The sequence below is a fragment of the Hemiscyllium ocellatum genome, chromosome 8 (genome assembly GCF_020745735.1).
Source record: "Hemiscyllium ocellatum isolate sHemOce1 chromosome 8, sHemOce1.pat.X.cur, whole genome shotgun sequence".
Classification (NCBI taxonomy): domain Eukaryota; kingdom Metazoa; phylum Chordata; class Chondrichthyes; order Orectolobiformes; family Hemiscylliidae; genus Hemiscyllium; species Hemiscyllium ocellatum.
In genome coordinates, this window is record NC_083408.1 from 119,794,252 (window position 1) to 119,819,027 (window position 24,776).

The 24,776-nt window shown below is 44.9% G+C and overlaps 1 protein-coding gene across 2 annotated transcripts in view; it reads right to left on the reverse strand.

Moving 5' to 3' along the window:
• Window positions 1–24,776, reverse strand: part of pomt2 (protein-O-mannosyltransferase 2) — a 217,352-nt gene that overhangs the window by 9,289 nt on the left and 183,287 nt on the right. Inside the window, exons 18-20 of one of the 2 annotated variants that reach the window (XM_060828633.1) lie at window positions 20,740–20,845; window positions 11,197–11,337; window positions 4,845–4,956 (exon numbers count right to left, since the gene is read on the reverse strand). In XM_060828633.1, coding sequence (XP_060684616.1) covers window positions 4,845–4,956; window positions 11,197–11,337; window positions 20,740–20,845 — 359 coding nt within the window. The remainder of the gene's footprint in view (window positions 1–4,844; window positions 4,957–11,196; window positions 11,338–20,739; window positions 20,846–24,776) is intronic. The other variant, XM_060828634.1, reaches the window with a different exon arrangement.

Consider the following 24,776-nt stretch of genomic DNA (forward strand, 5'->3'; position numbering starts at 1 on the left):
GCTTAACTAAGTTCTTAAATCTGTCTCCCAGATAAAGGAAACAGGTTTTTCTAATATTTAAACTTGCCATAATTCTGTACACCTCTCTCAAATCTCCTCTTAATTTCCCTTGCTTCTTGGAGAACAAACACAGCCAGTCCAATGCAATCTTGTAGCTAAATTCCCTCATCCTGTGAATCTGTTCTGCACACTCTCAAAGATCTCCATCTCCTCTAAAAGCTATGCAACAATTCATAGTCAGACCAGGGAGATACTAATGACTAGCCCACCCAGGAAAGAGGAAATGAAAGATGTGCTAGGGTTGATGGAAGGAGAGGACAAACATTACCATGATCTGTACTTTACAGTTTGGATATATGGGCGTGTCAACTATGACACTGAGCTGGAATTCATGACAGAAGTTGCTGTCACCACCCTCAAAGTACAGGTGGTACAGGGTCCTGCGGGTTCAGTTTAGCAGAGGATAAGCACTTCCTGCTCAAATTAAACCAGTCTCTTACAATTAAAAGGATCTTTTTTATTGGAGCTAGCAACTAGCTTCAGGTTACATTAATATGATAGTTGTTGTTGAAGACCATGGTTGAGGGCTCTTGTGGTGCAATGGTATCACCTCTGGGTTAGAAGGATCAAAAGGTGTGTCATAAAATGCTGGAGAGGTTGACTGGAAGATCGAGAGAGACATGGAGGAGAACCAGCTGTCCTGCCTCACTCCTTTCAGATCTGAAGTTGTCATACCCACAAGTCCACATGACCTCATCATAGTGGGTGGTGTTTAAGGCAGCCCTCAGCATTAACCCTTGCAAATCCACATTCAACAAGTTCCACTTGACAAAAATGAGATTACTACCAACACAGAATACTAATGAAAGAATTCTTTTAGCACAAACTAATCAAGTACTTAGGAATGCATTGCTGGAGACTGGGAATTTGAAGCCAAATCCATTTCCGATATACCGTCACAGTTTTACAGCACAGAAACAGACCCTTTGTTCCAACTCGGCTGAGCTGAAGTCCACAGAGACAATGTCTACTGCTCTGCCTTCATCGATCTTTGTCATCTCTTCAAAGTTAGTGAGACACTATTTCCCACACACACATGCTGACTATCCCTAATCAGTCCTTGCCTTTCCCATTGCACGGATATCTGCCCCTCAGAATCCTCTTGAACAACTTACCCACCATTGACGTCAAGCTCACCCTAGCTTTTCCTTATCGCCTTTCTTAGATAATGGCACCACATTAGCCACCCTCCAGCCTTACAGCATCTCAGCCGTTGTTGTCGATGATACAAATATAATCGACAAGAGGCCCAGCTTTTCTACCAAAGTTAGAATATAGAACACAGAACATTGCAGCGCAGTACAGGCCCTTCGACTTTCCATGTTGCATTGACCTGCAAAATTAATTTGCTGCCCATCTAACCTACACCGTTCCATTATTATTCATATGTATGTCCAATGCCCTTAACGTTGGCGAGTCTACTGCATTGCAGGCAGGCCGTTCCGCACCACTACTACACTCTGAGTAAAGAAACTACCCTGATATCTGTCTTAAGTCTATCGCCCCTCATCCTCACATAAGCCTTCCTCTTCCTCTTGACAAGAGCTTCAACTTCTTGAGTAAACCATGGCTCCCTCTCTTGACAACTACCTCTCTGCCTGATAGGTATATATTTATCAAGGACCCACAGTAACTGGTCCTTGATTATGCTCCACATTTCAAGAGCGTACATCCCCTGAAGTTTCCTTCCCGAGCATATGCATCCTAAATCTTGCATAATCACATCATTGTTGCCCATCCCCAGTTATACCTCTTGCCCTGCAGTATATATCTATCCCTGCCCATTGCTATTGTAAACATAACCAAATTCTGGTCACTATCACCAAAGTGCTCACCTACCTCCAAATCTAACACCTATTCATTCCCCAGTACCAAATCCAATATGGCATCCCCGCTTGTTGGCTTGTAGACATACGGTGTCAGGAAACCATCCTGCACACACTAAGCAAAAACTGACCCATTATAGTATTTCCAGTCAATATTGGGGAAGTTAAAGTCCCCCATAACAACTACCCTGTTACTTTCGCTCCTATCAATAATCATCTTTGCTATGTTCCTGGGTACATCTGGCAGATCCAAGGGATTCATCTACCTTTACTTGTTTTAAGGACTCCAGCACCTCCTCTTTTTTAATATGAACTTTTCTCAAGATATCAATATTTACTTCCCCAAGTTCCCTAGCTTCCATGTCCAGTGTCTGCAACAGTAGTAGACTCGCCAACTTTAAGGGCATTTAAATGTTCATTGGATAGACATATGGACGAAAATGGAATAGAGTAGATTAGATGGGCTTCAGATTGGTTCCACAGGTCGGTGCAACTTCGAGGGCTGAAGGGCATGTACTGCGCTGCAATGTTCTAAACTTTTTTTTTGTACAGGTTAGTCAATCAAGCTGATACATTATTCCCAAACAGGATCTACACCTCTCTCAATCACATCAACGTTGCTTCTTTTGACAATCATCTTAAAACTGAGGCCCTCTGATTTTTGACCCATTTGCCAGTGGGAATGGTTTCTTCCTATTTACTCTGCTCAAGCCTTCATTAATTTTTTTTAAACTCCAGTTAAATTTTCACTTTGCCAAAAAGAGGACAGCTTCCATTTCCCCATATTACTGTTATTCTTATGAATCTTTCCTGTACACTCTCTCTCTAATGTCTTCAATCATTCCGAAATATCTTTGAATGCCTTGTCTATTTACGTAAACTTAGAATAAGGGATAGCAGATTTAAAAGTGATGAGGAAAAATTATTTCTATCAAAGTGATGTGAATCTGTGGAATTCACGCCCCCAGAATGCAGTGTATACTGAGACATGGAGTAAATTAGAGAAAGTAGAGAAGTTTTCAATTCATAATGGCTTCAAGAGTTTTGGAGAGTAAGCATTAAAGTGGAGTTGAGACAAAGATGAGATCAGCCAAGATCTTGTGAAATGGTGGAGTAAACTTGAGGAGCTGAACTGCCTTCTCCTGCTCCTAGTTCTCATTTCCGACTCTACATCATCCTGATTCTTGGCAACTCTCCTTCAATCCTTCTACTGTTTTCCCAAATTTTAAGCAAACTGTAACAAATCTCCAGTCATACTTCAATTCAAATAAAGGCTGACTATTTCCTCATGACAGAATTCTCTGCAATGGTATCTCCACTTCTAGACTTGGCAGGCTTTTAACGAATCCAACTATCCCAAACTCCATTGCCAGCTGTCTCACACTCAACAGATAGTCAGTTGAGTAAAAAGTGAGGTCTGCAGATGCTGGAGATCAGAGCTGAAAATGTGTTGCTGGTTAAAGCACAGCAGGTCAGGCTGTGACCTGATGAAGGGCTCTGGCCCGAAACATCGAATTTCCTGTTCCTTGGATGCTGCCTGACCTGCTGTGCTTTAACCAGCAACACATTTTCAGATAGTCAGTTGATCCACAGTAAGGCAACATTGTTAACAAATAGTTTATTGTCATGGTCCAACTCATATAAAAGCACAGAGAATGGGAAGAACAGGTCACTCAGTCCTTTCGGCCTGCTCTGCCATTTAATATATATGTGGCTGATCATCCAACTCAGTTCCCTGTTCCCATTTTCTCCCCACACTTTGTTCCCTTTAGCCCTAAGAACTATATCTAACTTCTTGACTTGGAGGTGCCAGTGCTGGACTAGGCTGGACAAAGTTACAAAATACACAACACCAGGTTATAGTCCAAACCTGTGAGACCATTCCCACTGGCAAATGGGTGAAACATCAGAGGACCTCAGCTTTCAGATGATTCTTAAAAGAACCACATTGATGTGAATGAGAGAGATGTAGATGGCTGTTTGGGAGTAATGTATCAGCTTGAATGACCTGTCTGTACAAAAGTAGGTTTTAGAACATAGTTCAAACCTGTTAGACTATAACCTAGTTTTTTTGTGGTTTTTAACTAATTTCTTCTTGAAAACATTCAACTTTTTTTGGACTTAACCTTTTTGTGGAAGGGACCTACCCTGTTATCCTTAGACTGTGAGCATTACCTTCCAACGACCCTCTCCTGGTTCTGGGCTTCCTGGTCATCAGAAACATTCTACCTGAATGTACCTTGTCCAATCCTGTTAGAATTTTATAGGTTTTGATGAGATTCCCACCATTCTTCTAAACTCTGGTGGATACAATCCTAACTAACCCAGTCCTTCTTCAGAAGTCAGTTCTGCCACCTGGAAACAGCATGGTAAACCTATGTATACCCAACATGGAGTACCTGATGGATAGTTTCAGTAACTCAATAACTCCATGCTTGTGGCTGTAGATTAAAGGAAAGTGAAGAAGGAAAGATCTCAAAATATAAATGGTTATAGGAACAAAATAAATACCAGAAAATATAAAAGCAAACAATAAGAGACTTTCATCACACAAACACTGCCCACAGTGGGATGTGACGAGGAGGAAGGAGTGGTGGGGATAACATTTTTCTTTATGCCTTCACGGGCTCTGGGTATCACTGGCAGGACCAGTATGTGTTGCCCATCCCTCGTTGCACTTAAATGCAGAGGCTTGATAGGCCATTTCAGAGGACAGTTAGGAGTCAGCACATGGCTACGGGTTCTCATATATAAGTCAGACCAGGTAAGGGCTGCAAATTAACTACACTAAAGAACATCAGTAATCCAATGTCCTTAAAAATGGTTTCACTTTAGTTTTGTCTCAACAATGACAACAAAAATCTTGCTTCTGTATTTGAAGTGTAACAGAATTGCCTCTAAAGTAGCAAAATTCAAGGTGGCTTCAGGCATAATTTTGATCAGAATATTCTCACTCACCTATACATGCAGACAAGAACCAAGAACATCATTCCAATTTTGTAAACTCGCTGAGCTGCATCCTGGCTGAAGAGGAGGTCAAAACTTTGCAGCAGAACATGCCATGTGATTGCTAAAGATAGAATCAGAAAAAGAGGCCTTCTCAAAATTGGGTGGGAATGATGAATAGAACATAACTTCTGAGAAATTGTTTTAGCTGTGTTTGTGGGGTGGCTAGAAAGCTTTACTGAAATGAATCCAAAGGCTGACTAATTTCATCAATGATATTTTTCAACTCTGGGACTAAAAATGTGGTGCTGGAAAAGCACAGCAGGCCAGGCAGCATCTGAGGAGCAGGAGAAGAATCGACATTTCGGGCTAAGCTCTTCTTCAGGAATGAGGCTGGTATGCCAAGCGGCTGAGATAAAAGGTAGGGGGAGGGAATTTGGGAATACGATAGGTGGAAGGAGGTGAGGGTGAGGGTGATAGGCCGGAGAGGGGGTGGGGGCGGAGGTCGGGAAGATGATTGCAGGTCAAGAAGGCGGTGCCGAGTCCTAAGGTTGGGACTGAGATAAGGTGGGGGGAGGGGAAATGAGGAAGATGGAGAAATCTACATTCATCCCTTGTGGTTGGAAGGTTCCTAGACGGAAGATGAGGCGCTCTTCCTCCAGACGGCGTGTGGCCAGGGTCTGGTAATGGAGGAGGCCAAGGACCTGCATGTCCTCGGTGGAGTGGGAGGGGGAGTTAAAGTGTCCAGCCACAGGGCGGTTGGGTTGGTTGGTCCGGGTGTCCCAGAGGTGTTCCCTGAAACGTTCCGCAAGTAGGCGGCCCGTCTCCCCAATATAGAGGAGGCCACATCAGGTACAGCAGATGCAGTAAATGATGTGTGTGGAGGTGCAGGTGAATTTGTGACGGATATGGAAGGATCCCTTGGGCCCTTGGAGGGAAGTAAGGGGGGAGGTGTGGGCGCAAGTTTTACACTTCTTGCGGTTGCAGGGGAAGGTGCCGGGAGTGGAGGTTGGGTTGGTGCAGGGTGTGGACTTGACGAGGGAGTCGCGAAGAGAGTCAGTATTCAGGAGAGACCACTCCCTCCATGACTCCCTCGTCAGGTCCACACCCCCCAATAACCCAACCTCCACTCCGGGTACCTTCCCCTGCAACCACAAGAAGTGCAAACTTGTGCCCATACCTCCTCCCTCACCTCCCTCCAAGGCCCCAAGGGATCCTTCTATATCAGTCACAAATTCACCTGCACCTCCACACACATCATTTACTGCATCCACTGCACCCGATGTGGCCTCCTCGACATTGGGGAGACAGACCGCCTACTTGCGGAACGTTTAGAGAGCACCTCTGGGACAGCCGGACCAACCAACCCAACCGCCCCGTGGCTGAACACTAACCCCCCCTCCCACTCCACCAAGGACATGCAGGTCCTTGGACTCCTCCATCGCTAGACCATAACAACACGACGGTTGGAGGAAGAGCGCCTCATCTTCCGCCTAGGAACCCTCCAACCACACGGGATGAATTTGGATTTCTCCAGCTTCCTCATTTCCCTCCCTCCACCTTAGCTCAGTCCCAACCCTCGGACTCAGCACCGCCTTCTTAACCTGCAATCTTCTCCCGACCTCTCTGCCCCCACCCCCACCCCCTCTCCGGCCGATCACCATCACCCTCACCCTCATCTCCTTCCCAGCGCCCCTCCCCCAAATTCCCTCCCCACTACCTTTTATCTCAGCCTGCTTGGCACACCAGCCTCATTCCTGAAGAAGGGCTTATCCCCGAAACATCGATTCTCCTGCTCCTCGGATGCTGTCTGGCCTGCTGTGTTTTTCCAGCAGCACATTTTTCAACTCTGGTACTCCAGCATTTGCAGTCCTCACTTTCTCCTACTTTTAGTCCCATCCAATACCCTGTGGTATCACAACTGAGTCCAAAGATCAACTTGAGATGATGTGCCTACCAGGGTAAGTTCCCGTCCAGGTGTAATACCAAAAATTTACAGCTGGAAACGGAAGCAGAGATAGGTTAGGAAAGGTCCTGTCTGTGAGCAGCAGGAGACACAGCGGAGATGACATGGAGACCAGGAGGGTGCCAGGAAAGGTAGAACTTAGTACATATTGTATCTCCCTCCCTCGCCTCCTCCTCTAACCAAAAGAAACATACTCGGTCAGGTAAGGCTTTTATTTTTTTTTTCTCTTTCTTTCAGATATTTTGGTGCATTGTTTGGTTTTACTTAGGTGATATAAAGCTAAGCTTACAATAGTAGGGGACCTCAGACCCGTGCCCTGTGCCTCTTGCTTGATGCAGAAGTTCAGGGACGTGGCTGACGGTCCTGACTCTTACACTTGCAAGAAATGTGTCCAGCTGCAGCTCCTGTTTGACCGCATGACGGCCCTGGAGCTGCGGATGGACTCACTGTGGAGCATCCGCGATACTCAGGAGGTCGTGGATAGCACCTTTAGTGAACTGGTCACACCGCAGGTTAGAATTACTGAGGGAGGCAGTGAATGGGTGACCAAAAGGCAGAAAAAGAGTAGGAAGGCAGTGCAGGTGTCCCCTGCGGTCATCTCCCTCCAAAACAGGGATACCGCTTTGGATACTGTTGGGGGAGATGGCTCACCAGCCAAGATCATGACAGCGTGGTAGGCACTGCTGTTCAGCAGGGCAGTAAAAAGGGGATTCAGTTGTAAGGGGAGTAGATAGGCGCTTCTGTGGCTGAAAACGAGACCCCTGGATGGTATGTAGTCTCCCAGGTGCTCGGGTCAGGGATGTCACCGATCGGCTGCAGAGCATTCTAAAGAGGGAGGGTGAACAGCCAGTTGTCTTGGTGCATGTAGGTACCAACGATATAAGTAGAAAACAAGATGAGATCCTGAAAAAAGAATTCAGTGAGCTAGGAGAGAAGTTAAAAAGGAGGACCTCAAAGGTAGTGATCTCGGGATTACTACCAGTGCCATGTGCTAACCAGCGTAGAAATGAAAAAATAGGCAGGATGTACACGTGGCTTGAGGGATGGTGTAGGAGGGAGGGGTTCAGATTTGTTGGACATTGGGACAGGTTCTGGGGAAGGTGGGACTGTTACAAAATGGATGGTCTACATCTGAACCAGACCGGAACCAACGTCCTTGGGGGAGTTTTTGCTACTGCTGTTGGGGAGGTTTAAACTAATGTGGCAGGGGACTGGGAACCAGAAGAGAAAACAAGTAGATAGTAAGGTGGAAATTGGAGACTGCAAGGATCATGAAGTTAGCATTACCAAGGCGAAGAGTAGGCAGAGAGTAGATGAATACAAAGGAACGGGTGGCCTGAAGTGCATCTACTTTAAGGTAAAAACAATGATTCCAGATGCCGGAAACCAGTGTCTAGATTAGAGTGGTGCTGGAAAAGCACAGGATCTACTTTAATGCAAGGAGTGTAGTGGGTAAGGCAGTGGATTGGTGCCTGGGAGTATGACATTAGTTGCCAATCATGCCCTTCCTTCAACCAAGTCTCTGTGATCACAATAATGTTCCAGGACATAGAAGCTTCAGGCAGGACAGGGAGGGAGGCAAAAGGTGGGGGGAGGGGGGGAGCAAAGGAAGTAAAAGGAGTGGCGGGGGAGAGAAGAGGAGTTGCATTGCTGGTCAGGGATGATATCACGGCTGTGCTAAAGGAGGACACTATGATGACTTGAGTAGAGAGGCATCAAGGGTGCAGTTACATTGTTGGGGCTGTATTACAGGCCTCCCAACAGTGAGCATGAGGTAGAACAACAAATAGGGAAACAGATTATGGAAAGGTGTAGAGGCAACAGGGTAGTGGTGATGCGATACACTTAACATCAGAGGTCTGGATGGAGTAGAATTTGTAAGAAGCATCCAGGAGAGTTTTCTAGAGCAGTATGTCAATAGTCCGGCGAGGGAAGGGGCCATATTGGACCTGGTACTGGGGAACGAGCCAGGACAGGTGGTAGAAGTTGCAGTGGGGGAATTCTTTTGGGAACAGTGACCACAATTCTGTAAGTTTTAGAATATTCATAAAGAGGAGAGTGGTCCTCAGGGACAAGTACTAAACTGGGCCAAGGCCAATTATATCAAAATTAGGCAGGAGCTGGGAAATGTGGATTGGACACAGTTATTTGAAGGGAAGTCCACATTTCATATGTGGGAGATTTTCAAAAGGTAGGTTAAAGATAGTGCAGGATAGGCATGTCCCATCGAAAAGAAGTGATAGGAAAGGCAAGCTTTGTGAACCGTAGATGACAGGAGAAATTGTACGACTAGCCAAGAGGAAAAGGGAAGCGTGCATAAGGTCCAGGCAGCTAAGAACAGAACGGGCCCTGGAGGAATATCGGAAGAGTAGGACAAGTCTTAAATAAGGAATCAAGAGGGCCAAAAGGAGTCATGAAATAGCTTTAGCAAGCAGAATTAAGGAGAATCCTAAAGCATTTTATTCTTATATAAGAACATCTCTATGACTCTAAGAAGCAAGCGGATAACTAGAGAAAGGATTGGTCCACTAAAGGATAATGAAGGAAGGCTGTGTGTCGAACCTGAGAGAATGGGTGAGATTCTCAATGATTACTTTGCATCAGTGTTCACTGAGGAAAGGGACATGATGAATGTTGAGATTAGAGATAGAAGTTTGATTAGTCTGGATCACATTGGCATAAGTAGGGAAGATATGTGGGGTAGGCTAGAGGTTATTAAGGTGGACAAATCCCCAGGACCAGATGGGATCTATCCCAGGTTGCTGAGGGAGGTGAGAGAGGAAATAGCTGGGGCCCTGACAGATATCTTTGTAGCATCCTTAAAGACAGGTGAAGTGCTAGAGGACTGGAAACTTGCTCATGTTGTCCCCTGTACAAGAAGGGTAGTAGGGATATTCTGGGTAACTACAGACCAGTGAGCCTGATGTCAGTGGTGGGCAAATTGGAGAAGGTACTGAGGGATAAAACATATTTATATTTGAAACGAATGGGCTTATCAGTGATGGGCAACATGGTTTTGTGCGGGGGAGATCGTGCCTTTCCAACTTAATAGAGTTCTTCGAGGAAGTGACCAAGGTGATAGATGAAGGAAGGGCTGTTGATGTCATATACATGGACGTTAGTGAGGCATTTGATAAGGTTCCCCATGGTAAACTAATGGAGAAAGTAAAGTCACATGGTGTGTAGGGTGTTCTAGCTCGGTGGATAAAGAACTGGTTGAGCAACAGGATACAGAGAGTAGTAGTTGAAGGGAGTTTCTCAAAATGGAGAAAGGTGACCAGTGGTGTTCCACAGGGGTCAGTGCTGGGGCCACTGTTGTTTGTAATATACATAAATGATCTGGTATGATCAGCAAGTTTTCAGATAACACAAAGATTGGAGGAGTAGCAGAAAGCATCAGAAACTGTCAAAGAATACAGGAGAATATAGACAGACTGGAGAGTTGGGCGGAAATGTGACAGATGGAGTTCAATCCAGACAAATGTGAGATGATGCATTTTGGGAAGTCTAATTCTAGAGCGAATTATACAGCAAACGGAAGAGCCTTGAGTAAAGTTGATGAGCAGAGAGATCTGAGAGTGCAGATCCATTGTACCCTGAAGGTTGCTGCACAGGTGGATAGAGTGGTCAAGAAGGTATATAGTATGCTTGCTTTCATCGGACGGGATATTGAGTATAAGAGCTGGCAGGTCACGTTAGCATTGTACAACACTTTGGTTCGGCCACATTTAGAATACTGTGTACAGTTCTGGTCGCCACATTACCAAAAGGATGTGGACGCTTTGGAGAGGGTGCAGAGAAGGTTTAGGAGGATGTTGCCTGGTATGGAAGGTGCTAGCTATGAAGAGAGGTTGAGTAGGTCAGGATTATTTTCATTAGAAAAAATGAGATTGAGGTCTACAAAATCATGAAGGGTATAGACAGGGTAGATAGAGATACGCTTTTCCCAGTGTGAAGGATTCAATAATGAGAGGTCACACCTTCAAGGTGAGAGGTGGAAAGTTTAAGGGGGATACACGCAACAAGTACTTTACACAGAGGGTGGTGGGCATCTGGAGTGCGTTGCCAGCAGAGGTGTTAGAGACAGGCACGGTAGATTCATTTAAGATGCGTGTGGACAGATGCGTGAGTCGGTGGGGAGTAGGCGGGGTACAGATGCTTAGGAATTGAGCGACAGATTTAGACAGTACAGTTGGATCAGCTCAGGTTGGGAGGGCCAAAGGGCCTGTTCCTGGGCTGTAAATTTTCTTTGATCTTTGTTCAAACCATTTTGTGCCTTAATGTGATGTATTTAAGTGTGTGGAAATAATGTCGTGAATACGGCATTTAGTTTGATGTTCGGAAGATACAGATAATTTCCCAGTTAAATCAGTGGAATGTTAGAGAGAAGTGACCCACCTGTTAACATGCTACTGAAAAGCATTGCAGGAAAGTAATGATGATAATACAGGATTCGGCCCATCAGGTAGAATGGGACATAATGGAGCAACCAGCCCAGCAGAACCTGTCTGGCTCCATTCTGAACAATACCAGCACGCTCTGAAACAAGATAAATCTGTGTTACTGCACCGCTTTGCCTTCTGTAAGTGTCACACAAATACAGTATGCCCTCTAATCACTCCAAACAATAAACTGCATTTATACAGGTCTACAGCGTGGAAGAAGGTTGGCACTTAACTCCTTCACATTTGCTAAATTACATTGGAATATTGTGTGCAATTCTAGTCTCCCTCCTACAGGAAGGATGCTGTGAAACTTGAAAGGGTTAAAGATTTACAAGAATGTTGCCAAGTTGGAGGGTTTGAGCTATAGGGAGAGGCTGAACAGGTTGGGACTGTTTTTCCTGGAGTGTTGGAGACTGAGGGGTGACCTTATAGAAGTTCGTGAGGGGCACGGATAGGGTAAATAGACAAGGTCTTTTCCCTCGGGTCGGAGAGTTCAGAACTAAAGGGCGTAGGTTTAGGGTGAGAGGGAAAAGATTTAAAAGTGACTTAAGGGATAACGTTTTCATGCAGAGGGTGGTGCATGTATGGAATGAGCTGCCAGAAGAAGTGATGGAGGCTGGTACAATTACAACATTTAAGAGGCATCTGGATGGGAACATGAATAGGAAGAGTTTAGAGGGATAGGGGCCGAGTGGTGGCAAATGGGACTACATTATTTTAGGATATCTGGTCAGCATGGACGAGTTGGACTGAAGGGTCTATTTCCATGTTATACATCTCTGATCAGCAGAAATTTTCTGCAGTTAAAGAGGTGGGAAGAGAAAGTAAATTGCTTCCAGTCCTCATTTTAAATTCCATTCCCTGGCTAAGGACTCCATCATTTCTCAGCAGCGAGAGATTGTCTGTTTGTTCACAGAGTTAGAGGTGCACAGCACAAAATAGACCCTTTGGTCCAACTTGTCCATGCTGACCAGATATCCCATTTCCCAGCATATGATCCATATCCCACTAAACCCTTCCTATTCATAAACCCATCCAGATGACTTTTAAATGCTGTAATTGTACCAGCCTCCACTACTTCCTCTGGCAGCTCATTCCATATACACACCACCCTCTGTACAAAAAGTTTTAAATATTGCCCCTCTCACTTTAAACCTGTGCCCTCTAGTTTTGGGTTCCTCCACCCTGGAGAAAAGACCCTGGCTATTCACCCTATTATTAACTTCATAAGTCTCAGACGCTCTCGGCAAACTGGCCCCAGCCTGTTCAGCTGCTCCCTATAGCTCAAACCCTCCAATCCTAGTAACATCCTTGTCAACCTATTCTGATGACTTCAGTCTCTTATTTAATGGAATTCCTGAAAAACATTGGGAACATATAGACACAGGGAGAAAGTGGGGACTGCAGATGCTGGAGAGTCAGAGTCGAAAAGTGTGGTTCTGGAAAACCACAGGGGATTAGGCTGCATCTCAGGAGCAGGAGAGTCGACATTTCGGGCATAAGCCCTTTAACAGAAATGTGATGGAGGACTGATGCCCGAAATGTCAACTCTCTGCACCTCGGATGCTGTCTGACCTGCTGCGCTTTTCCAGTGCCACACTTTCTGACATACAGACACAGGCCAGTAAGCTGAACATCTATCAGAGAAAATGTTAGAAGCTAGTATTAAAGTTGCTTTTACAGCACACTTTTGAAGTTCAAAGTAATCAGGCAAAGTCACCTTGGTTTTCTCATCGGGAAATCATGTTTAACTCATTGATTGCAGTTCATGGCGTACATTAGCATGTATGGAAAATCGGCTGCCTAATACAGAGAGCAGGAATACGTGGGTCCTTTTCAGTCTGGCAGGATGTTGAATAGATGAAATTATTTGTATGAGGGGATCAAAAGGTATGGGAGCTAAATTTGCTTTTGTCATATAGACAGGAAGGGAGGTGAGCTATGAAGGAGTATACCAGGTGAAGTGAGTGGGCAAAGATCTGGAAAATGGAACACAGTGTGGAGAAGTGTAAAACTGTCAATTTTTGCAGGAAGAAAAGAAGCACATGACCTAAATGCTGAGAGGCTGCAGAGCTGAGATACAGAGAGATCCGGTATCCACGTGCATGAATTAGAGAAAGTCAGCAAGCAGGTACAACAAGTAATCAGGAAAGCCAATAGGATGATAATGATTGATTGCAAGGGGAATTGAATGCAAACATAGGGAGGTTCTGCCTCAGTTATTCAGGGAATTGCTAAGACCACAACTGGAGTATTGGCCACCATTCTTATGGAAGGATGTTAATGCTTTGGAAGCAGTTCAGAGGGGATTACTAGATTGTCTTCTGAGGGATGGCTAAATAGGCTGGTCTGTATCCTCTGGAGTTTGGAAGAATTAAAGGTGATTTAACTGAAACATAACAGATCCTCAGGGAATTTGACCTGATGGATGTTGAAAGAATGTTTCCTCTCGTGGAAGAATCCAGAAATAGGGGTCGCTGTTCAAAAAATAATTGGGTGCTAGTTAAAACAAGAAACGAGGAAGCATTTTCTCTAAGGTTTGTGTGGCTTTGGAATTCCTTTCCTCCAAAGGTAATGGATACAGAATCTTTAAATTTTTTTTTAAGATTAAGGTAAATAGATTCTTGATTAACCAGAATATATCCAGGAATGTTGAGTTGAGATTAAAATCAGATCAGCCATAATCTTAGTGACAGTGCTGCAGGCACAAAGAGCCAAGTGGCCTACTCTTGTCCCTTGTTCGTATGGGAATTAGGTGTAGACTTAGACCATTCACATCAGTAAGGATGTTCTGCCACTCAATACAATCATGGCTGATCAGATTGTGTTTCAAATTCAGTATTCCCACCTCCCCCAATAATATTTGATTCTATTGTCTACTACTGAAAATATTGGATGAATATTTTCAAGTTGTCATTCAATGAAAGTATCTGGGAGATGTTGATCTGCAGTACAGAGGGTACATGGCAGCACAAAAATCTAACTGGCATTGTAACCTCTGCAGCACAAAAGCACAATCCAACAGCATTGGCATGTGGGAGCAAGCCTTTGAAGCTGGTTTCAAGTTGCCACAGCCGACTACTGACCTTCAGGTAACTCTTCCCAGCACTGACCTCAGCTCATGTCAGATCTATTTTAGAACATAGTACATGTAACAGTCCAGCAGAGTCCAGGCCCTTTGGCCTTCAATGTTGTGTTGATCTTTTATACAACTCTAAGATCAGACTAACCTCCATACCCTTCATTGTACTACCTTCCGTATGCCTATTCTGCTGTTTGTAATTTTTATTAATGACTTGGAAGAGAGAGTCAAGGGTGGGTCAGTAAATTTGCAGACGATATGAAGATTGGTGGAGTTGTGGATAGTGAGGAGGGCTGTTGTCGGCTGCAAAGGGACTTAGATATGATGCAGAGCTGGGCTGAGGAGTGGCAGATGGAGTTCAACCCTGTCAAGTGTGAGGTTGTCCATTTTGGAAGGACAAATAAGAATGCAGAATACAGGGTTAACGGTAGGGTTCTTAGTATGATGGAGGAGCGGAGGGATCTTGGGGTCTAGAGCTTGTAAGAAGGCCTATGGTGTATTAGTGTTCATTAGCAGAGGGATTGAATTACAGAGTCATGAGGTAATGTTGCAGCTGTACAGGACCTTGGTAAGGCCACATTTGGAGTACTGTGTGCAGTTCTGGTCGCCTCATTTTAGGAAAAATGTGGAAGCTTTGGAGAGAGTGCAGAGGAGATTTACCAGGATGTTGCCTGGAATGGAGAACAGGTCGTACGAGGTTGGATTGAGAGTGCTAGGCCTTTTCTCATTGGAACGGTGAAGGATGAGGGGTGACTTGATGGAGGTTTATAAGATGATCGGGGAATAGATAGAGTAGACAGTCAGAGACTTTTTCCCCGGGTACAACAGAGTGTTACAAGGGGACATAAATTTAAAGTGAAGGGTGGAAGGTATAGGGGAGATGTCAGGGGTAGGTTCTTTACCCAGAGAGTAGTGGGGGCATGGAATGCGCTGCCTGTGGGAGTGGCAGAGTCAGAATCATTGGTGACTTTTAAGCGGCAATTGGATAGGTACATGGATAGGTGCTTAAGCTAGGACAAATGTTTGGCACAACATCGTGGGCCGAAGGGCCTGTTCTGTGCTCTATTGTTCTATGTTCTATTCATAAGTCGCTTGAATGTCTCCAATGTATCGCTACTGGCAGTGCACTCCCCTAAATCTTCCACCAATCACCTTAAAATTATGTCCCCTTGTGATAGCCATTTCTGCCCTTGGAAAAAGACTCTGACTATCCACCCTTGTATGCCTCTCATCATCTTGTACACCTCTACCAAGTCACCTTTCATCTTTCTTCATTCAATGGGAAAAGCCCAAGCTCTCTCAACCTTTCTTCATAAGACATGCCCTTCGGTCCAGGCAGCATCCTGGTAAATCTCCTCTGCACCCTCTTTAAAGCTTCCACATCCTGCATATAATAAGACGACCAGAACAGAACACAATATTCCAAGTATGGTCTAACCAGGGCAGTATAGAGCTGCAGCATAACCTCATGGCTCTTAAACTCAGTCCCCCACCTATGAAAGCCAACACACCTGGGGGGAGCATGGTGGGTCAGTAGTTAGCACTGCTGCCTCACAGTACCAGGGACCTGTGTTAGATTCCTGCCTCAGGTGACTGTTGTCTGTGTGGGTTTCCTCCAGGTACTCTGATTTCATCTCACAGTCCAAGGATATTCAGGTCAGGTGAATTGGCCATGCTAAATTGTCCATAATGTTAGGTACATTAGTCAGGGGTAAATATAGCTTCGGGGAATGGGTTACTCTTCAGAGGATAGGTGTGGACTTGTTGGGCCGAAGGGCCTGTTTCCACACTGTAGGGAATCTTAAGGAGGTATATGGTGTTTGATTTGTTTTTAACTACTCTAGCATAGTAAGGAATCGTCTGAAAACAAACCTGCCAGCTCAGCAAGCAAACTTCCAATGTGAACTCTCTCAACTTGAGAGATCTATGGACCTGGACCCAAAGATCCCTTTGTTCCTCCACACTGCCATTGGGCATTGGTCAATCTTTTGGTGAAGAGGTCTAATACTAACATCGGTTGATCTTTTCAGAACCTTGACTTTAAAGCAGTAGGTGTCAGAGTGCAGGTGAGTGAAGGCCTCTTGGAGGTTTAATAATGACTAGCAGCTACCACAGGGATCAATGCTGGAGGCCTAGCTGTTCACTTATAAAGGACATGAATGGAGGAACCAAATGTAATATTTCCAAATTTGCTGATGATGCAAAACTGGGTGTGAGAATTGAGAATAGGATGCAAGGAAGCTAAGGGTGGGACAGACTAGATGCAGGGAGGATGTTTTCCCTGGTTAGGGAGTCTAAAGAAGAGGTCCTGAAAGATGAATTCAGGGACTTAGGAGAGAAGTTAAAGGACAGGACCTCAAAGGTAGTGATCTCGGGATTACTACCAGTGCCATGTGCTAGCCAGCGTAGAAATGAAAAAATAGGCAGGATGAACACGTGGCTTGAGAGATGGTGTAGGAGGGAGGGGTTCAGATTTGTTGGACATTAGGACCGATTCTGGGGAAGGTGGGACTATTACAAAAGGGATGGTCTACATCTGAACCAGACTGGAACCAATGTCCTTGGGGGAGTTTTTGCTACTGCTGTTGGGGAGGTTTTAAACTAATGTGGCAGGGGGCTGGGAACCAGAAGAGAAAACAAGTAGGCAGCGAGGTGGAAACTGGAGACTGTAAGAATTATGAAGATAACATTAATAAAGGGAAGAGTAGGCAGAGAGCAGGTGAGCACAAAAGAACTGGTGGCCTGAAATGCATCTGCTTTAATGCAAGGATATAGTGTGTAAGGCAAATGAACTTAGGGCTTGGATTGGGGCCTGGGAGTATGACATTACTGCCATCACAGAGACTTGGTTGAAGGAAGGGCATGATGATCGGTAACTAAAGGTTCCAGGAGATAGATGCTTCAGACAGGACAGGGAGGGAAGTAAAAGGTGGGGTGGCGTTGCATTGCTGGTCAGGGACGCTATCACGGCTGTGCTAAAGGAGGACTCTATGGCGGTCTTGGGTAGTGAGGCATTATGGGTGGAGCTGAGAAATAAGGGTGCAGTTACATTGTTGGGGCTGTATTACAGACCTCCCAACAGTGAGCGTGAGGTAGAAGAACAAATAGGGAAACAGATTATGGAAAGATGTAGAGGCAACAGGGTGGTGGTGATGGGAGATTTTAATTTTCCCAACATTGACTGGGATACACTTAGCGTCAGAGGTCTGGATGGGGTAGAATTTGTAAGAAGCGTCCAGGAGAGTTTTCTAGACCAGTACGTCAATAATCCAATGAGGGAAGGGGCCATGTTGGACCTGGTACTGGGGAACGAGCCAGGACAGGTGGTAGGAGTTGCAGTAGGGGATTTCTTTGGGAATAGTGACCACAATTCTGTTAGTTTTAGAATACTCGTAGATAAAGAGGAGAATGGTCCTAAGGGAAGAGTACTAAACTGGGCCAAGGCCAATTATATCAAAATTAGGCAGGAGCTGGGAAATGTGGATTGGACACAGCTATTTGAAGGGAAGTCGACATTTGAGATGTGGGAGGCTTTCAAAGATAGCTTAAAGATAGTGCAGGATAGGCATGTCCCGTTGAAGGCAAAGGATAGGAAGGGCAAGATTTGTGAACCGTGGATGACAGGAGAAATTGTACAACTAGCCAAGAGGAAAAGGGAAGTGTACATAAGGTCTAGGCAGCTAAGAACAGAACGGGCCCTGGAGGAATATTGGATGAGTAGGACTAGTCTTAAACAAGGAATCAAGCATGCGAGAAGGGGTCATGAAATAGCTTTAGCGAGCAGAATTAAGGAGAATCCCAAAGCCTTTTACTCTTATATCAGAAACAAGTGAGTAACTAGAGAAAGGATTGGTCCACTAAAAGATAATGAAGGAAGAATGCGTGCCGAACCTGAGAGAATGGGTGAGATTCTCAATGATTACTTTGCATCAGTGTTCACTGAGAACAGGAACACGAAGAATGTTGAGATTAGAGATAGAAGTTTGATTAGTCTGGATCACGTTGGCATAAGTAGGACGATGTGTTGGGTAGGCTAGAGGGTATTAAGGTGGACAAATCCCCAGGACCGGATGGGATCTAGCCCAGGTTGCTGAGGGAGGCAAGAGAGGAAATAGCTGGGGCCCTGACAGATATCTTTGTGGCATTCTTAAATACAGGTGAGGTGCCGGAGGACTGGGGGGTTGCTTAAGTTGTCCCCCTGTACAAGGGTAGTAAGGTTATTCCGGGTAACTACAGACCAGTGAGCCTGACGTTGGTGGTGGGGAAGTTGCTGGAGAGGGTACTGAGAGATAGGATCTATTTATATTTGGAAAAGAATGAGCTTCTCAGTGATAGGCAACATGGTTCTGTGCGGGGGAGATCGTGCCTTACCAACTCAATAGAAGTGACCACGTTGTTAGATGAAGGAAGGGCTCTTGATGTCATATACATGGAGTAGGTTAGGCATTTGATAAGATTCCTCATTGTAAACTAATGGAGAAAGTGAAGTCACATGGTGTGCAGGGTGTTCTAGCTAGGTGGATAAAGAACTGCTTGAACAACAGGAGACGGAGAGTAGTAGTTGAAGGGAGTTTCTCGAAATGGAGAAAGGTGAGCATTGGTGTCCCACAGGGGTCAGTGCTGGGGCCACTGTTGTTTGTGATATATATAAATGATCTGGAGGAGGGCACTGTTGGTATGATCAGCAAGTTTGCAGATGACATGAAGATTGGAATAGCAGAAAGCATAGGGGACTGTCAGAGAATACAGGAGGATATAGATAGACTGGAGAGTTGGGTGGCAAAGTGGCAGATGGGTTTCAATCCAGACAAATGTGAGGTGATGCATTTAGGCAAGACTAATTCTAGAGCAAATTATACAATGAATGGAAGAGTCTTGGGAAAAGTTGATGAGCAGAGGGATCTGGGAGTGAAGGTCGATTGTACCCTGAAGGTTGCTGCACAGGTGGATAGAGTGGTCAAGAAGGTATACAGTATGCTTGCCTTCATCAGACGGGGTATTGAGTATAAGAGCTGGCAGGTCATGTTAAAATTGTACAAGACATTGGTTTGGCCGCATGTAGAATACTCTGTACAGTTCTGGTCACCACATTACCAAAAGGATGTGGATGCTTTGGAGAGGGTGCAGAGAAGGTTTACGAGGATGTTGCCTGGTATGGAAGGTGCTAGTTATGAAGAGAGGTTGAGTAAGTTAGGTTTACTTTCACTAGAAACAAGGAGATTGAGGGGGGACCTGATTGAGATTTACAAAATCATGAAGGGTATAGACAGGGTGGATAGAGACAAGTTTTTTCCCAGGGTGAAGGATTCAATAACCAGAGGTCATGCTTTCAAGGTGAGAGGTGGAAAGTTTAAGGCGTATACACGTGGCAAGTACTTCACACAGAGGGTGGTGGGCGTTTGGAACACGTTGCCAGCAGAGGTGGTAGAGGCAGGCATGGTAGATTCATTTAAGATGCATCTGGACAGACACGTGAGTAGGTGGGGAGCAGAGGAATACAAATGCTTAGGAATTGACCGACAGGTTTAGGTAGTACATTTGGATCGGCTCAGGATTGAAGGGTCGAAGGGCCTGTTCCTGCGCTATAAATTTTCTTTGTTCTAAAACCAGGGGACATAGTCTCACAATGCTGGGTAGGCAAATAATACAGATGAGGAAACATTTCTTCACTCAGAGGGCAGTGAACCTGTGATTTCTCGAGCACAGAAGGGTATGGAGGCCAAGTCACTGAATATATATCAAAGATAATATATGTTTAGGTAGTAAAGGCAGAGGGGTATAGAGTGATTGGGGGGGGGTGCGGGGGGGCATGTGGCATTGAGATGCAGGATCAGACATGATCCTATTGAAAAGTTGAGCAGGCTCAAAAGAGCCAAATGGCCTACTTTTGCTATTGATTTTTATATTTTTATATACTGTTGCTCCAACTTTGAGCAACAATTTTGATTTGGCACTTTGCTCAATGGCTTCTGGAAATCCAAATCCAGTATGTCTACAGACTCTGTCCCCTTTCTCCACAGCACATCCACTCTTCAAAGAACTCCAAAATCTTGCTTAAACATGATTTCCCTTTCCCACACCATGCTGACTGTTCCTAATCACTTGGAGATTTTCTATAGGCCCAGCAATAATCTCTTAATGAGTGATTCTAATATAGTTGCCAAAATATATATCAAGATAACTGGCCTACGGGTTCCTGTGACAAACACAGAATATCCGAGAAACTCGGCAGGTCCGCAGCCTACCCGCCATCCCTGTCACAGGGAAGAGGGGTCACCTTTCACCATAAGACAAGAACAGCATCTCATGACCTTCGACATACAGACAAAACATGTTAGTTCAAAAATAAGGTCTGAACACTGTAAACACTAACATGGGACTGGAATGCAATGAGATCTGATTGGATTTCCTGACCTCTGACACACTGAACTGGCAGATATCCACGTTGCAAGTAGATGGCTGTAATGCTTGAGAAAATCATGTAGAGAACGAGACTGGACAGATTTAGCCACCAAATTACCTAAAGAGGGGAGAACAGTTAGTCCAAAAGCTAGAGAACTCCTTCACTTTGATAGAACCAGTGATATCTGGCAAACATTCATTAACAAGAACAGATCAGGGAGATTTCCAGAGACTGACTTTATTCATCACCAAACACCTCCAAGTACCTTGTAGTAGATTCATTCCCGACATTGTTGTCAGGATTGTGCAGTCACGATCCAGTAATTTGTACAAAATTAACTGCCTTTTGAAAACAAAGCTAATCTGACTGTAACTGGCCAAAAGTAAAATGTAAATACATAGCTGAGTGCAAACCAGATTGTAAACCCCAGCTCTTGTCCAATAGTTAATAAAGTCCTGGACAACTTAACGTGAATATGTATAACAAAACCAGAAATTACTGGAAAAAAACTCGGCAGGTCTGGCAGCATCTGTGGAGAGAAAGCAGAGTTAACATTTCAGGTCCAGTGACCCTTTTTCAGATCTCCGGTTCTTTTTGTTTTGAGAAACTCTAAGTTGGAATTCAATAAGAGTGTCCCTGGAATGGAACAGCACCCATCTTAGCTCAGCAGATAACACAAAAAACTTCAACCTGTCTGGACAGCAAGCGAGGGAGAGAGATGGATGAGACGCACAGATTGTCAGAAGGAGAGGGAGAGACACAGACAGGTAGAAAGACCGGGGAAGGACATAGACAGATAAACTGAAAGAACACGAGAGACAGACATCATAGAATCCCTACAGTGTGAAAATAGGTCATTCAGCCCAATAAGTTCACACCAACTCTCCCAAGATCATACTCGCCTCACCCTGCAACACTGCATTTCTCATGGCTAATCCACCTAACTTACACAACCCAGAACACCATGGGGAATTTAGCATGGCCAACCCACCTAATCTGCACATCTTTGGACTGTGGGAGGAAACCAAGCATCCGGAGGAAACCATCGCAGACACTGGAAGAATGTCCAAACCCCACACACAGTTGCTTGAGGCTGTAAATGAACGAAGTCCCTGGCACTGTGAGGCAGCAATGCGAACTACTGGGACACTATACTGCCCCAACGGAAAGAGTTGACAGACAGAGGATTAGACAAATAGAAAGAGAGTGAGAGAGAGAGGGACAGAGAGAGACAGAGAGAGAGAGAGAGAGAGAGAGAGCTAGAACAAGAGAATTCTGGGTAATCCAAGATGGAGGATGGGAAAAATTTCTGGCTGTAAGAGCTGCTCCTTTTTTTTTGAGGTATTTTAGGTGTTGAAAGTGATTTCCTCGAATTCCAGGAGCCGCAATTACTGTTTTATACGCTGTTGCATTGTTTTGGAACTTTAGGGAACAAAAAATCAAAACAACAGCAGTTTTAAAGGGAGAAGAACAGACAGAGGAAGCACATGGTGTGTGTGAGAGTGAGAGAGAGAGAGAGAGAGAGAGAGAGAGTGAGTGAGAGAGAGAGAGAGAGAGAGAACGAACCATGCACAGTTACCGCCTTTGCTGTTTGAATTCGTGTATCGCTGGACATCGGAGTGCATCTGGGAAAATTAACAAACAGTGAAATTCACAACTGATCTAGGAGGAACTGTTGGGCGAAGTTCACAGAACAGAATCAGGTAAGTTAATTGTTGTTTTAAGTCTGTCCAAGAGAAAGGCTGCAGTAGTGAGTATAGTGGATTCTTTATGTGTTTTTGGAGATAAGTTTCTTGACTAAACTCAAAATATAAGCCATAGCTATTAATTTAATCTGGTGCAGTGTTTGTAGAGGAATAAGACAGTGTTATTTTCTGGGTCTGTAGATTGTGAAGGAGCAAAAATGGCCTTTGCAGTGAGATGTACTTCTTGTCAGATGTGGGAGTTTAAAGAGAGTTTAAGGTTACTGTGGATTATATCTGCCATAAATGCTGTTGGATGCGAATCTTATCAGATCGAGTGGATCGGTTGGAGAGACAGATAGAAGTGATGAGGAATTTGCAACAGTGTGATGGATGGCAGTTATAGGAAGCGGGGGGAAAGTCTCAGATACAGTCTCACAGATGGGTTAACTCCAGGAAGGGTGAGAGGGGTCGGCACATAGAGTAGGAGTCTTTTGTGAATATACCCATTTCAAACAGGTGTGCTGTTTTGGAAAATGTACGATGGATTCTCAGGGGAATGTAGCACAAACAGTCATTGAGATTGGCTCTAATGCAATGAGGGGATACGTCGGCTTCCAAGAGATCAATTGTGTTAGGGGATTCTGTAGTCAGAGAAAAAGCAGAATGGTGTGTTGTTTCCCTGGTGCCAGGATCAAGGATGTCTCAGAGAGGGTGCAGAATGTTCTCACGGGGGAGAGGGGCCAGCAGGAGGTTATTGTCTACATTGGAACCAATGACATTGGAAGGGAAAAGGTTGAGACTCTGAAGGGAGATTAGAGAGTTTGGCAGAAATTTAAAAAGGAGGTCTTCGGGGGATCCAAGATGGCGGCGACTCAGCAAGTCTGAGTTTACAGTGCTCTTCCCAAAACCTGGGTAAAGTGAGTTACTCACCCCCACCACACTTACCAAACCACCCAAAAACATTTTCTAACCTTAATTAGCTGTTTACTATTATATTTAAGCAGTTTAATATTAAGTGGATAATGAGTAAACCAAAGGGATCCCGCAGCTCTCAGAAAACAAAGACCCCTCCCCCACCCTCCTCTCCTCCTCCGGCTGCAGCTGATGTAAAAACAGGCCTTGAAGAGATGATTGCCAGGCTGGAAACGACACTCGTCAATTTCATTGTAGAATCCAGACAGAGATGGAACTCATTCGAAGAAAAGTTACAAAAGCACAGCCAGGCTCTCGAGGAATTACAGGGCCGCGTGGAGGGGGCGGAGCTAAAGGCCACGACCTCCGAGGCTGCAGCACAAACAGCTGCAGAACAGGTGCGAGCTCTGGAGCAGAGAGTCCGGGCCTTTGAAATCTACATGGATGACCTGGATAATAGAAATCGGAGAAAGAATATCCGTCTTCTGGGCCTCCCTGAACAAGAAGAGAAGGGACAGTTAGCAGTATTTCTGGAGCGATGGTTGCCCCAGCTTTTAAACCTGGGGGCTGAAACTGACCGGGTAAGGGTGGACTGGGCCTACCGGGTCGCAGTACGCGGATCTGGCCCAAACCAGCGCCCATGCCCGGTCCTGTTCCGGCTGCAGAGTAATAGGGAGAGGCAGATACTCCTGGATGCCTCCAGAAATCTTGGAAAGGATCCTAAAGCCATGATCCATGAAGGATCCAAGATTATGTTATTTCAGGACTTCTCCCCGGCTTTGGCACGAAGGAGGAAGGCGTTTGATGAGGTGAAGAAATGTCTAAGGAACTTAAATATTCAATACACCTTACGCTACCCAGCGACGTTATGCTTTAACCACGAAGGATCCGAGTATAATTTTAGATCACCAGAAGAGGCTAAGGAACTTTTAGACTCGTTTAAATAAATCGTAAGAGACAATTTATGTTGGCTTGCCTCTTCCACACTCCGTGAGGAGAAGTGGATACTTTACTCTACTTTACTTTTGCTTCTGGGAGCAGGGTTGTCTTCCCTTGCTATTTTATGTTATTATACTTAACTGTAATCTGTTGGAGTTGTAATTTTATAGTTATGTGTGTTTGTACGTGGCATTGATGCTATCAGATATACTCAGGTATGGGTGGGGAGGGGTGGGGGTGGGGCGCTCACTGTTAACTCTAGCTCGGTATTATATCTAAATCCTATTAAGGAGCACCCGGGTCAAGGGTGGGACACTGTTTGGGAGAGGATATGGTGGACCTTTAGAAAGGAAGTAAGGCCCCCTGAGAACAAGGGGGAGGATCTCCATTCAAACATGTTTTTTTTTGTTCTTATTGTTTGGAAACAGTTTCCGTTTTATTATACTGTTATGAGTGTATTAGAGAACATTTTCTCTTGTTTGAAGGATGTAAGTGACTCAACTATACACTCT